This window comes from Macaca mulatta, chromosome 11 (genome assembly GCF_049350105.2).
Source record: "Macaca mulatta isolate MMU2019108-1 chromosome 11, T2T-MMU8v2.0, whole genome shotgun sequence".
Taxonomy (NCBI): domain Eukaryota; kingdom Metazoa; phylum Chordata; class Mammalia; order Primates; family Cercopithecidae; genus Macaca; species Macaca mulatta.
The window spans coordinates 116,980,976-116,996,719 of NC_133416.1; the positions used below are offsets into that span (position 1 = coordinate 116,980,976).

At 52.3% G+C, this 15,744-nt stretch overlaps 1 protein-coding gene and 1 long non-coding RNA gene across 8 annotated transcripts in view; one reads left to right on the plus strand and one right to left on the minus strand.

The window, feature by feature from the left end:
- Positions 1 to 15,744, minus strand: part of TRPV4 (transient receptor potential cation channel subfamily V member 4) — a 53,103-nt gene that overhangs the window by 32,523 nt on the left and 4,836 nt on the right. For 3 of the 7 annotated variants that reach the window (XM_077954916.1, XM_077954917.1, XM_077954914.1), the window contains exon 2: positions 315 to 519. The exons of 3 other annotated variants lie outside the window; for them this stretch is intronic. In XM_077954916.1, coding sequence (XP_077811042.1) covers positions 315 to 379 — 65 coding nt within the window. In that variant the 5' untranslated portion in view covers positions 380 to 519. Of the gene's footprint in view, positions 1 to 314; positions 520 to 804; positions 1,058 to 15,744 lie in introns of those variants that run through there. One more of the 7 variants, XM_077954915.1, reaches the window with a different exon arrangement.
- LOC144333053 (uncharacterized) lies at positions 6,257 to 9,167 on the plus strand. Its single transcript, XR_013401382.1, has 2 exons — positions 6,257 to 7,936; positions 8,971 to 9,167. It is a non-coding gene; the product is annotated as an uncharacterized LOC144333053 (long non-coding RNA).

Sequence of the window (15,744 nt, forward strand, 5' to 3'; positions counted from 1 at the left end):
AAGCACCTGCTAAAGCAGAACTATTAACCGTGGGCTTCAGGCACAGGAAGGGCTCAGAAAATCCATGTGGACTTGCTGTGTGGGCCGGCAGTCCTGTTTCCTCATCAAACACCGTCATGATGATCCCCATTTTACAGAACAGGAAACTGAGGCTCCAAGACTTGAGTTGACTTCCCCAGTGCACCAACTCTGCTCCACAGCACAAAGTGCTGATTCCTCCCTGCACCTCTGCCTGGTTAACTCCTCCCCACTGGAACTCCCCAGTTCCAGCTCAACTGGGCTCCTCTGGAAAGCCTTCCCCGGACTGCACACACTCGTTCCCAGGATCTGTGCTCGTCTCCTCGGAAGCTTTATCCCAGCTGTTCACGGGATGGTTCATTCCCAGGCTGTGGGCGCAAGGAGGCAGGAAACGTATCTGTTCATCCTTGAGTCCTCACACAAATGAGCAACTTTATGACAAAGATGTCATTTGTTCCCATTTCTCAGATGAGGAAGCAGGTTTCAAAGGCAGCAAACAGCCTGCAGGGAGAAGGGCTGGACTTGAACCACGTCTCTCTGGCTCCTGGGTCCAGTGCTTAGCCAGGAGCCAGGGCAAGGGAAGAGCAAGGCCCCACTGGTTGGCTGTCAGCCCCCTGTTCTCTGTAGCATGGTGCCAGCCAGGCGGGGCTGGGCACCGAGGGTGAGTTTCCTGGAACTCTTAGCACCCCACCCAGGAGGCGGGAGCATGTCTGAAAAGCCCTCTCTTATACATCTCACCCTTCCCACCCAATACACACGGAGAAAAACAAATAAACTAGTTCCCACCTTGTTTGTTCTGTGGCTTCCAGGGGGGAAGGCTTGGACCAGAGAGGCGGGGACACAGCAAGAGGACTCCCTTAGTGGGCGCAGCAGGACACAGAGGGTCAGAGCTCCCTCCGGGGGCGGGCTCCCCTCTGGACACCAACAGGGAGACACAGCCTGGCCTTTGGAGTCATTCAGGCCTGGGTTCTAATCCCTTTACATGTAGTGTGATCTTAGGTAAGTTATTTGAGCTCCCCAAGCCTCAGTTCCCTCCTCTGCAAAATGGATACAATTGAAGTCACTTTTTCATAGGGTTGGAGGCAGTGGGAAGTGAGGTCAGATATATCCAGTGCCACTTCTGGGATTAAAGTGGGGTTTTGGCTGGGTGCAGCAGCTCACGCCTGTAATTCCAGCACTTTGGGAGGCCAAGGCAGGTGGATTACTTAAAGTCAGGAGTTTGAGACCAGCCTGGCCAACATGGCGAAACCCCATCTCTACAAAAAATACAAAAATTAGCTGGGCATGGTGGCATGTGCCTGTAATCCCAGCTACTCAGGAGGCTGAGGCAGGAGAATCACTTGAACCCAGGAGGTGGAGGTTACAGTGAGCCAAGATGGCACCATTGTACTCCAGCCTGGGTGACAGAGCAAGACTCCATCTAAAAATAAATAAATAGAGTGGGGTTTTCAGTTACTATAACCAAAGGAAGAAAGAGAAGTTAGGAGGCCAGGTTCCGAAATCAGACCGACCCAGTTCCTGTCTTGGCCCTGGTCATTAGCTGTTTGGCCATGGGCAAATCACTTCCTCTCTCTGCCCCTTGGTTTTCCCACCTGCAAGACCAGAGTGACCACGCCTGTTCCTAGGGTCCTCCAGCATGTGAGGCACCTACTCAGTGCCAGCACCTAGTAGGACCTCTGGAGACATGAAGTCCTTTTGACTGGCCAGGTAGGAGAGGGGGATCTGGATCCCAGTCCCTCATGGCTGCCACATGCGTTTGGGCTTTGCTCTTCAGGAATGGGGGCCGGGGGGATGCTGAGGCAGGAGGGGCATCTGCAGGGGCCCAGGCATTGGCGGGAGGCGGATTAGACTCTCCTGAGCACAGCCCTGCCCACCTCACTGGGGGCCCTGAGATCAGGGGGAGACAAGACATCAGGCACACCCTCTGTGTTGTCAATACCCTTCTATCCACTGCACCTCTCACCATGGCACCCCAGGGGCTAATGGAACCCCACCCCAGGGAGCTCCCAAGGCCAGAGAAGGCAGCCAAGAAGCTCCTTCCATCCCCCATCATTCCTGCACCCTCCTCCCCTCAGGAGGATAGCCCTCCCCTAAGCCTGGACAGCACCCCAGGTTCCTGCGGAGTCCAAAATGGGGGCTCTGGTGCCAGCCAATCCCGGGTTCAGATCCCCTCCCAGCAACTCTCAACCTGTCTGGTTTCCGTGTGGCCTTGGGCAAGTCATGCCACGATCATGATTAGCATTCTAATTACGATGAAATAATAATTATGAACTAAATCACCATCCTCGCCTGATGACATAGCTCAGGCTGTGCCCAGCATGGGGCCTCATCTAGCCCTCACCATGACTCCAGACCAGTCGTTCTCAACCAGGGACAGTTCCGCTCCTCCCCTAAGGACATTTGGTAATATCTGATAATATGTTTTGTTGTCACAACTGTACAGGAGAGGGAGCACTGCTGGCATCTGGTAGGTCAAGGCCAGGGATGGCACTAAACATCCTCCAAAGCAGAAGATAGCCCCGCACCACAAAGAATGACCCAGCCCACAATGTCAATAGCGCCGGGACTGAGAACACCTGCCCTGGAGGTAGGTATTGCAATCATTCCCATTCTACAGATGAGGAAACTGAGGCTCAGAGAGGCTAAGCGACTTGCCTGAGGTCACACAGCAGGTTAGTGACAGAGCCAGGACTGAAATGCGAGCAGCTGGCTGCAGAGTCCGGGCTGAATCCCTCCATGCACTGGGGATGTCCTGGGTGCCAGGTAAGGGTGAAAGGGAGCTATCCTCACCCTCAAACAGATTGACCAGGGAGGAGAGGGGGAAGGCCTTCCCACCAGGGAGCTCGGCCACCTCGCTGGGCCTGCACAGGGGCCTTTGCTGGGATCCACCATGCCGGATGGCACTAAACATCCTCCAATACAAAAGACAGCCCCACACCACAGAGAATAACCCAGTCAACAATGTCAACAACACTGAGGTTGAGAAAATCTCCCCTAGAAGTAGGTATTGCAATCATTCCCATTTTACAGATGAGGAAACTGAGGCTCAGAGAGGCTAAGTGACTTACCTGAGGTCACACAGCGGTTAGTGATGGAGTACCAGGGTGCCACCTAAGCATTTAGTGTCTCCTTCGAGCTTCCCAACCACCCCAGGAGGTAGCCATGATTACTGCCTGCCCATTATCATCTCTCTGAGCCTCAGTTTCTCTACCTGTAAAATGGGGATTGCAATAATAGCACCTCCCTTGTAGGGCTTCTGGGAGATAAGGCAGGTCAAGTGTTTCTTGGGCACCTCAGAAATACTTGCTAAATGTTTGATCTTGTCATATTTAATCATCATCATCACCACTATGATACAGTCCTGATTTACCTGTCCTCCCTTACTCCCCTTCCCCAAAACACACATGCACACACGTGCCAGAAGTACAGCCTGGCATTTTATAGCCCATGCTAAAATCCACCAAGCCCCTCTCTCATTTAATCTCCCGAAGAACCTGGACAAAGCTAGGCTACCGCTCCCACTTTACAGCTAAGGAAATGGAGGCTCTGAGAGGCCAGCTAGGGAGCAAATGGCTTTGAAGAAAACCTCCAGACTCCTAGCCCTGGGCTCCTTCCACATCACAGCACTCAGGGGTGTGTACGCACCAGCTCACGTGTACACATACACATAGGCATGCGTACACGTACACACACACCACACACACACACACCCCCCACACAACACACCCCACACACACACACACCACACACACACACCCCACACATACACACCACACACCACATACACACATCACACACACCCCCCCCCACACACACACCCCCCCCACACACACACCACACACACACACACCACACATACACACCACACACCACATACACACATCACACACACACACACCCCCCCCCACACACACCCCCCACACACACACACCACACACACACACACCACACATACACACCACACACCACATACACACATCACACACACACACACCCCCCCCACACACACACCCCACACACACACACACCACACACACACACCACACATACACACCACACACCACATACACACATCACACACACACACACCACACACACCCACACCACACACACACCACACACACACACACACCACACCACACACACCACACACACACCACACACACACCACACACACACACCACACCACACACACCCACACCACACACACACCACACACACACACACCACACACACACACCACACACCACATACACACATCACACACACACACACCCCACACACACACACACCACACACACACCACACACACACACACACACCACACCACACACACCCACACCACACACACACCACACACACACACACCACACACACACACACCACACATACACACATATACCACACACACACACCACACACACACACCACACACACACCACACACACACCACACACACACACCACACATACACACATACACCACACACACACACCCCACACACACACACACACACCACACACACACACATACACACACCACATATACACACACACCCCACACACAACCACACACACACACACCACACACACATACACACACACAACCACACACACACACACACCACACACACACCACGCACACACCACACACACACGCCACACATACACACACATACACCACACACACACACCACACACACACATACACACACACACCACACACACATACACACACCACACACACATACACACACACATACACACACAACCACACACACAACCACACACACATACACACACACCACACACACCACACACACAACCACACACACACACCACACACACGCGCACACACACACACACCACACACATACACACACATCACACACACACCACACATACACACACATACACACACACATACACCACACACACATACACACACATACACCACACACACACACACACACACACACATACACACACACACATACACCACACACACACACCACACACACACATACACACACACCACACACACACACACAACCACACACACACCACACACATACACATACACACACTACACACACATACACACCACACACACACCACACACACACATACACACACACACCACACACACACCACACACACACACCACACACATACACCACACACACACACCACACACACACCACACACACACCACACACACACACCACACACACACACCACACACACACCACACACACACCACACACACACACCACACACACACACCACACACACACATACACACACACCACACACACACAAACCACACACACACACCACACACATACACATACACACACTACACACACATACACACCACACACACACCACACACACACATACACACACACACCACACACACACCACATACACACACACACACCACGCGCACACACACACACCCGGCTCTGCTGCTCTGTGGCAATTCCCTCCCCAAACACTGCCCTGTTCTCTGTGGTCAGAAAAAGTTTACTCCCTGTTCTAATTTGCCCTGAAGGCTGTTATTACACATTCCAAACTCATGCCAGCTTTAGGAGGGAGGGAAGAGGGGGATGCAGGCAGGGAGAGAGGCTGAGAGCCTGGGTATGAGTCCACGTGAGTCTCCGCTGCGTGTGACTGTCATGTACATTTCTTCCCACCTTCCTCCACGTGCATGTGCACATGTGTGTGCCCACTATGAGCAGGCACGGTAGGCCCTTCGTTCCCGCACGGGCTCACAATGCCTCCTCCCAGGAGCCCCTCCACAGTGGGGAAGCTCCCAGCTGCACCAGGTGTGCATCAGGGAGGCACCCAAGAATGTTCCTGCATGACTGTGAACATCCCCACACACTGACATGGTCACAACAGTGTTCATTCAGAGCAGCGGGTGTTTGTTTGTTTGTTTGTTGAGACAGGGTCTCACTCTGTCACCCAGACTGGAGTGCAGTGGCACAATCTCAGCTCACTGCAACCTCCGCCTCCCAGGCTCAAGTGATTCTCCTGCCTCAGCCTCCCAAGTAGCTGGGATTACAGAAACATGCCACTACCACTCGGCTAATTTTTGTATTTTTAGTAGAGATGGGGTTTCATATGTTGGCCAGGCTGGTCTTGAACTCCTGACCTCAAATGACCCACCCGCCTTGGCCTCCCAAAGTGCTAGAATTACAGGCATGAGCCACTGCGCCTGGCCAAAGTAGCAGTTTTTTTTTTTTTTTTTTTTTGAGACGGAGTCTCGCTCTGTCGCCCAGGCTGGAGTGCAGTGGCGCGATCTCGGCTCACTGCAAGCTCCGCCTCCCGGGTTCACGCCATTCTCCTGCCTCAGCCTCCCGAGTAGCTGGGACTACAGGCGCCCACAACCGCACCCGGCTAAGTAGCAGTTTTTTAACATGTTGGTTTTAAATCCTATATATTCAAAAGAAGGTTTATATTCAAACCCTTCTTTAGAACATATATACCAAACGGTGGTCCACACAGAGATGGCAGTTGTGTAGGATGGACAGAGAAAGAATCTGCATCTTCCTCTGGAAAGGGTCCAAGGGGCAGGAGTAGAAGCCAGCTACCTATTTATTTATTCCACACTTTTACTGAGCACCTACTATGTGCCAGGCACTGGTGCTAGGTACTAGGGACACGGATGTGAACAAAACAGATAGCAATCCCTTTGGGGGCAGACCTTCTGGTGGGGAAACAATAAACTAGACAAACCAAGCAGCACAGTCATGTCGGGTGGTGTTAAGAACTGCATAGACCAGAAGGGCTCAGGAGTGGGCAAGTTAAGGGGTACAGGAGTCCTGAGTAGGGTGATGAGATACAGGGCTGAGCCAGGGTCCCCAAGCCTTCCTTTCTGCCCTAGACAGACCCCAGGCTTTCTGGGAATCTGGCTTTCTGTTCTCATGGCCCCCTGAGCTGGTGAGGCACAGAGTGAGACAGCATTTTGACGTCAGGCAGACCAGAGGGTCAGATCCCAGACTCACAGCTCATTCGCTGTGTAAGCTCGAGCAAGTTACCCAACCTCTCTGATCTTCACTTTCCTCAGCTGCCCTATTAAGGGATCGTAATAGGGTCGTTGTGAGAGGTATATACGTTGAGTCAAGTGCCTGGCAGAAAGAAAGCCTCAATACACAGCAGATTGCACAACAGGTGCCTTCTCTCTGAGAATCCCGAATTCAACGGCGGTGGAGGTCTCTGGCTCCATCCCCATGCCCCGACTTGCAGAGGGTGGAAAAAGGGGCCTATCCTCGGGGTTACCCGCGGCTTTGCCTGATCTCATGGAAACCCTGGCACACATTTGTCAAATCCCATCCTCCTGATTACGTGACCAAGGAAAGCTGCTTAAATCTGGGGGCAAGTTTGGGCATGCAGGCCTGCTCCGCCCCAGCGGGGAGGATTCCAGGGAGCTGGTTTCTCCTGGCTCCCTCCCTTCTGGATCAATTCATTCCACCAGGCATCAATGGAGTGGAACCTGTTTGCAGGGCCCAGAGGAGACATAAAAGTGTGGAACCTCAGAGAACTCACAGTCCAGGAGGGAGGGCAGACGGCTCTTCCTGCCTCCAGGCCTTTGCCTAGGCTGTTCCCTCTGCCTGGAATGCCCTTCCCTTCGCTGGCTGGTTCCCACTTACTCCTCAGGCCTCATCTTAAAGGGTACTTCCTCTGAAAAGCCCTCCTGTTTCCCTTGTTGTTCACTCTTAGAGTAATATGTGCCTTCCTTTACAGCACTTCCCACGATTAAACTTTTCTATATACGTGGTTTTTTTTCAAGAGAGTCTCGCTCTGTCGCCCAGGTTGGAGTGTAGTGGCACGATCTCGGCTCACTGCAACCTCCACCTCCTGGGTTCAAGCGATTCTCGTGCCTCAGCCTCCCCGAGTAGCTGGGATTACAGGTATGCACCACCACACCTGGCTAATTTTTCATATTTTGAGTAGAGATAGGGTTTTGCCATGATGGCCAGTCTGGTCTTGAACTCCTGACCTCAGGTGATCTGCCTGCCTCAGCCTCCCAAAGTGTTGGGATTATAGGCGTGAGCCACCGTGCATGGCCAATATATTATTCTTTGATTCATCTTCTCTCTTCGTCTCCAGAGTTTTAGTTCCATGTGGTAGGGACTATTTCGTGTCCCCTGTGTCCCCAGCATTCAACATGGTACTGAAGCAAAATGAGGTGTCAATGAATATTTGGTTTATTTTAGGCTGTAAGACCAGGGACCTGAAGTTCCAGGTGGGGTTGCAGAGCAAGGGCAGCCGGAATCCTGATGGGGAGTGGGGGAGGCTGCAAGGAGGAGGAGGAGGAGGAGGAGGATAAAGGGCAGAGGAGGTGTCAAGGACAAAGGTGCGGAGGGGAAAGTGCAGGGCGCACAGAGGAATGGTGTGGCCTGGGTAACAGGGAGAAGGAAAGCAGGAAGAAGAGATGGGTGAGTGGGTGGGCAGCGGGGAGGTGGGTGGGGGAGGAATCCATGTGTAGGAAGGAGCCCACGGAGAAGGTGCTCAGGCTCCCAGACAGACCCAGTGTGCTTCTACCTCCCTCCGTCCTGGGGCTCCTTGGCCAATTTGGGGGGCACTCACTTCCTGTGGTACTCTCAAATAAACACACTGCGAGTGCCTGCCATTCCAGCTCAGTCTTGCAGGGCACATGTGGGTAGGAAGGTACTAGGAAGACAAGGACTCTGAGCTTTGCTGTGACTAGAAAGTCCCAGACCTGTCCACCCACTCCCCACCTTCCAGGTAAGAAAACTGAGGCTCGGCCAGGCGTGGTGGCTCACATCTGCAATCCCAGCACTTTGGGAGGCCAAGGCGGGCGGATCACAAGGGCCAGCAGATCGAGACCACCGTGAAACCCCATCTCTACTAAAAATACAAAAAATTAGCCGGGCATGGTGGTGGGTGCCTGTAGTCCCAACTACTCGGGAGGCTGAGGCAGGAGAATGGTGTGAACCCGGGAGGCAGGGCTTGCAGTGAGCCAAGAATGCGCCACTGCACTCCAGCCTGGGTGACAGAGCGAGACTCCGTCTCAAAAGCTACTCGGGAGGCTGAGGCAGGAGAATGGCGTGAACCTGGGAGGCGGAGCTTGCAGTGAGCCGAGATCGCGCCACTGCACTCCAGCCTGGGCGACAGAGCGAGACTCTGTCTCAAAAAAAAAAAAAAAAAAGAAAGAAAACTGAGGTTCAGAGAGGCAAAGTCACTTATCTGGCATTGCCTTGCTCCAGAAAGGGGGAAGCAGGATTAGAACCCATGCATCCCCAGGACCTGTACCTTTGATGGACACTATATAAAGACAAAGGAACTCTGGGAGGGAGGAGCTTTAGAAAGAATGGAGTGGGGGGTGGATCGCAGTCCCTGGTGAACCACCAGTTCACCAGCTCTGGGCAAGTCACCTGGCCTTCCCATGCCTTGGTTTCCTCACCTGCAAAATGGCAATGATCCTAGCACCTACCCCAAGGGAACTGTTGTGAGGGTTAAATGAAATAAAGCATGCAAAACACTGAGCCTGGTGCCTGGTACACAGCATGCATTTCAGTCAAGAATGGCTGCTGTTGGAATCTTCGGTATCAGTGTACTATTTATCAGTATCATTAGGGGAACAGATGAACAAAAGGACTGAGGACCAAGGAACGCAATGACTCCTAGAGAAGGCACAGCGGCCGAAGCCAGAGCCTTGGAGGTAGATTCTGGTAGCCACCTAGAAGTGGCAGCCGACTGGGAGCTCAGCTCCTTGGCCAGGCAAAATCTGCCTGCCAGGCTACGCACGGCTCCCAGGCCCCTGGCAGGCGGCAGTGGTAGGGGGGCATCATGCCATGCCCAGCAGCTTCCCCGGCCAGCCTGTATTTACCTAGCAGGTCTCGGCCCAGCCCGCTTCCTGTTTGCTGCACAGTGGCCGCCTGTCCAGGACAGACAGAGCTCCAGTGTCCTGCTGGGCCCCCACCCCATGCACTCACACCACCCAGGCAGGGCAGGTCTGGGGTGACTCACCGGGCCCCACGGAGGGCAAGGCCAGTGTGCACGGCAGTCATTTGGTCATTCTGCAAGCCCTTGGCTGGAGGGATGCTGGCTGACAGCACACACAGATGCCCCTCTGAGCTTTCACACGGACCAAGTCATTTCTGAGGGTCCCAGCCCCAGGGCAGGAGCCACCAAGAGGCCGTGTGGCTTAACGGTTAAGAGCATGCACCTTGCAGGCACAAAAGGCCACATATTGCAGGATTCCATTTATATGAAATGCCAGAAGGGTCAAATCCATAGAGACAGAAAGCAGATGAGTTGCTGCCAGGGGCTGGGAGCGGAGAGTGATGACTGCTAACGGGTACAGAGTCCTTTTTCGGGGGTGATGAAAATGTTCTGGAATGAGATACTGCTGATGTCTCTACAACTCTGAATATACTAAGAAACCAACCGAATTGTACGTTTTAAAAGACTGAGTTATGAGTATGTGAATTACATTTAAATGACCCTTCCAGGCTTAGTGACCTCGGGCAGGTCACTTCCCTCCCAGAACCTCAGTTTCCTTGTTGCAACATGGGAATGTCATGGGGATTAAGCACACATAAAGGGTTTCTTTTTTTTCTTTCTTTCTTTGTGTGTGTGTGTGTGTGTATGTGTGTGTGTGTGTCAGGATCTTGCTCTGTCACCCAGGTTAGAGTGTAAGTGGCACAATCTCGGCTCACTGCAACTTCCGTCTCCCAAGTTCAAACAATCCTCCTGCCTCAGCCTCCCTAGTAGCTGGGATTACAGGCGCCCACCACTGCGCCAGCTAATTTTTGTATTTTTAGAAGAGATGGGGTTTCACCATGTTGGCCAGGCTGGTCTCGAACTCCTGACCTCAGGTGATCCGCCTGCCTCAGCCTCTCAAAATGCTGGTATTACAGGCGTGAGCCACCGCGCCCAGCCACGTAAAGGGTTTCAAACAGGGTCTGGCACGTACTAGGGGCTCAAGGATACAAAGTCACTAGCCCAGGAGGCTCCAGGTCCTTCTTCCCTTATCTCGCTTCCCTCCCATCAGAGAATAGCCCAGGATTCCACCCTCTCAGCCAGCTGTGCTTGAGAATATGCTACCCAGCTCCAGCCCGGGAGGAGGGAGGCGCCAAAATCTTAGGCCAGCCGGGCGCAGTGGCTCATGCCTGTGATCCCAGCACTTTGGGAGGCTGAGGTGGGCGGATCACTTGAGGTCCGAAGCTCAAGACCAGACTGGCCAACGTGGTGAAACCCCATCTCTACTAAAAATACAAAAATTAGCTGGGTGTGGTGGCGGGCGCCTGTAATCCTAGCTACTTGGGAGGCTGAGGCATGAGAATCGCTTGAACCCAGGAGGCAGAGGTTGCAGTGAGCTGAGAGAGCGCCACTGCACTCCAGCGTGGGCGACAAGAGACTCCATCTCAAAAAAACAAAACAAACTTTAGGCCTGCCTTCTCTCTTATCTGTAAAATGGGGGCAATAATTACTACGACCTGGGTGGGGTTAAACCGTATTTGCTCCATAGTTATTTGGTGTACTGTACATTCATGCTTTAAACTAAAACATAAGGCTGGGTGCAGTGGCTCACACCTGTAATCCCAACACTTTGGGAGGCCAAGGTGGGAGGATCGCTTGAGCCCAGTTCGAGACCAGCCTGGGCAACATGGTGAGATCCCATCTCTACAAAAAATAAATTTATTTATTTTTTTAAATATTACAAAATAAAATAACAGCTCCTACCCCAAAGGGCTATTGTGAGGATTAAATGTGATAATTCGAGCCTTCAGCGTAGTGCCTGGCAAACACGAAGTGTTCAATGAATAGCAGCTTCTTTGCCATTCTTGCTAACATTCCCTGAGTTTACAGTGGGGGTAGGGGAAGATGACATTGAGGTCCAGGGAGGTCAGAACTGAGCAGGCACTGGAACCCAGACTTCCCGGCTCCAAAACCAGGGCTTGTGACTGCACAGACCTCACCTTTGGAAAGGGTTTCCTTGCCACCTCATGTTCATCTTCCGTCACCTTTGGAAGGCTGTCAGGACAAGGGCTGCTTCCCAGCTGGGAGACTGAGGACCAGAAGGGACAGGACACTCGTCCATGCATACATTCCTCTACCCCACTTCCAGGTGCAAAAGTCCCGAGTTTGCCAAATCAGAGAAGGGGGAAGAGGGCAGGCGCCCGTGATGAATGGATGGGGTGGGAGTCGGGGAAGGGAGCCTGAGGCAGCAGAAAACCAGTCTGAGATCCTTCCTCTGTCCCAGCCCACCTCAACACCAGTCTGTGCCAAGAGTAGGCTGCTGCCTCAGGGGTTAACTGCTTGGAATTACGACTGAGGCTAATGCCTGCAATGCTACCATCAGTAATGCCTACCCTCCATGGCATATTTTACACAGCACCTCCCACTTGGTTGGTTTTTGTTTTGAGACAGGGTATGTCTCCGTTACCCAGGCTGGAGTGCAGTGGCACAATCATGGCTCACTGCAGCCTCGACCTCCCAGGCTCAAGCAATCCTCCCACCTCAGCCTCCCTAGGAGCTGGGACCGCAGGCATGTACCACCATGCCTACCTACTTTTTTTTTTTGAGATGATGTCTCGCTCTGTCACCCAGGCTGGAGTGCAGTGATGCGATCTTGGCTCACTGCAAGCTCCGCCTCCTGGGTTCATGCCATTCTCCTGCCTCAGCCTCCTGAGTAGCTGGGACTACAGGCGCCCGCCACCATGCCCAGCTAATGTTTTGTATTTTTTTTTTTTAGTAGAGACGGGGTTTCACTGTGGTCTCGATCTCCTGACCTCATGATCCGCCCACCTCGGCCTCCAAAAATGCTGGGATTGTAGGCGTGAGCCACTGCGCCCAGCCACCATGCCTACTTTTAAAATGTATTTTTTGTAGAGATGGGGTCTCACTATACTGCCCAGGCTAGTCTCTAATGCCTGGGCTCACGTGATCCACCCACCTTGGCCTCCCAAAGTGTTGTGATTACAGGCATGAACCACTGTGCCTGGCCCCTTCTATCTGTTTTAATCCAAATAGTAACTATAGAGATGAAATATTATTGTGTCCATTCCCAGATGTACAAACTCAGTCCCAGGAGAAAGGAGGTTTCACCAATGCCAATCATAGGCTAAGCACTTTCACATTTCTCTCTCATTTGAGGTAGGTGTTATTGTTATCATTTCACAGATGAACAAACGGAGGATCAGAAAGAATGAGATTTAACTGAGGCCACACTCTACAGGAAGTGAATGTGCATAAAATTCCAACCATTTGCTTTTAAATCCATCTGAGTTCATTCATCCCTTTGGGGGCTACCATCCCCTCTCCCTGGGAGCCCCCTTCTCAACGCAATGTCCCTTGGAACGCAGCAGGACGGGTGGCACAGTGGTGACAGGCTTGGAGTCTGACTCTTGGCTTTGCCATTTAGTAACTGTGTGGCCCCAGACGGATCACTTGACCTCTCCGAGCTTCAGTTTCCTCGCCTGTGAAAGGAGCTCATCACAGTCCCCACCGCTGGGTTGCTTGTCATTGTGGTATCAGAGTCTCACAATGTGGCCGCAAAGCACTGCGTTGGGGATGATGTCACTCAGACAAAAGCTCTAGGGCGAGGGGACTCCCTGATGGTAACTGCTGAGCCCAGATGCCTGGAACAGGGCCTGGCACATAACAGCTGCTCAAGATGTGTTTGCTGGATGAATGAATGAATTAATGAATGAATGAACACAGAGGGAAGGAGTGAAAGATGGGCTTATTCATTCTCTCCAGAGCAGACAGGTCCCCCAAGTGAACCTCTGCCCAACTAACTAATTAGCTTCCTCCCTTCCATCTTTTAACAGACAGCTTACTGAGCACCTACTATGTGTGGGGCTTTCTGGCCTATGAGACCAATACCTCTCATGAGGACAACTATTGTGAGCCCATTTTATAGATGAGGAAACTGAGGCTCAACAAGACCAGGACACTCACCTATGCAAACTCGGTCTCAGAGCCAGAGCCTGTATCTGAGCAGGCGCTTCCTTCTGATGCCCTGCCTGGCTGGCTCGTCCAGTCACTCATTCCTTCCTTCATTCATCCCTTCACTCTATCTATAGGTATTCCTGAGCCCCTCCTGTGTGCCAAGGGGGGACATGAGTGAGCCAGACCCATGGGTCAGTCAGCCCCATGCCCCCTGTCCCACCCTCACCTGCTGAGGTCTCAGCCCAAAGCCCACGGAGCCCACCCTCCATAAACACACACGTACACACAATACACACACACATACACACATTACACACATATACACATACAAAGAATACACACACTTACATACACACATTATACACATATACACATACACTACACACACATACACACAATACACATATACACACACATACATACAATACACACACATACATACATTACACACATATACGCATACATACACACATACAATACACACACATACATACGCACATTACACACATATACACATACACACAATACACATATAAACATACATACAATACACACATACATATATACACAAACACACACACATAGACACATGCACACACATGCATACACATTCACATATACATATACGTATATACATACACATATGCACACACATGCACACAGACATACATGCACACATATACATGTACACACATACACATACATGTACACACATACACATATACACACATACACATATATACACATACACACATAGACATACACACACACATACACATGCACATCAATACACACACACACACACACACACACACACAGAGGGAACGGTCTCAGAAGCTGGCCAGCCCACTCGGTCAAGCGGGTGGAACCCAGGCCACTCCACCCTCGGGGGAAAACGGGCGCCCGGTGAGACTGAGGAGCTCTTTGTGCAAGGGGCAGGGTGGGTGGACAGGAGCGGCAGCTGTTACTCACTAACCAAAGAAATAGAAGGATATTCCTGTTTGGTCAATGGCCCGCCTGTCTGTCCCCTGAGCCCCCGCCTCCTTCTGTGGCCTTCCCAACACCCTGACCTCATCTGGAGACTTGCAAGGGCTTCCTGTGCGCCTGGCGTGGTCTCATGTGATCCTCCCTCGCCGATGAGGACACATGCTCAGAGAGGGGATGTGACCTCCTTGGAGTCACACAGCCAGCAGTGGCCAGGGCTCGGGGCAAAAAGAGGAAACCAATGGTCAGGAAGGGGCTAAGGGTGGGAAGGAAGTCAGAGTCACATTGAAAGTGAGGCCCTGTCCCTTCCTCATTCCTGTCCAGCCACTGGGGTGCCAGATCATGGGATCCAAGGGCACCCAAGGCAGAAGGAGCCCAGGCCAGAACAAGAGCGGCAGCCAGAATAACCCAAATCCCTCCCCAAGTTGGCAGAGCTCTGACCTCAGCAAAGCCCAGGAACAGAGAGGTTAAGCCACTTCCCGAGGTCACAGAGCAGCAACTGGCAGAGCTGGGAGGTAAGCTGAGGTGGCTCAAATGCCAAGATGGGTGAGCCTACCGTAGCTTTCCACGCAAGAAGCTAAGCTGACCACTGGGCTTTTCATGGACCCAAGGACACCAGTGTCACTCAGATCTGGCTTCCAGTTCCAGTTCTGTCATGAGCCAGCTGGGCATCCCTAAGTAAACTGCTTCCTCTCTGAGTCTCAGTTTCCTCAGCTGTAAAATGGGGCTTGGCATTCCTGCCCTTGCCCACCCCCAGCAGTGGGGAAGCTGTGACACCATCGAAATGCACATCAGCTCTCAGGCCTGTAAT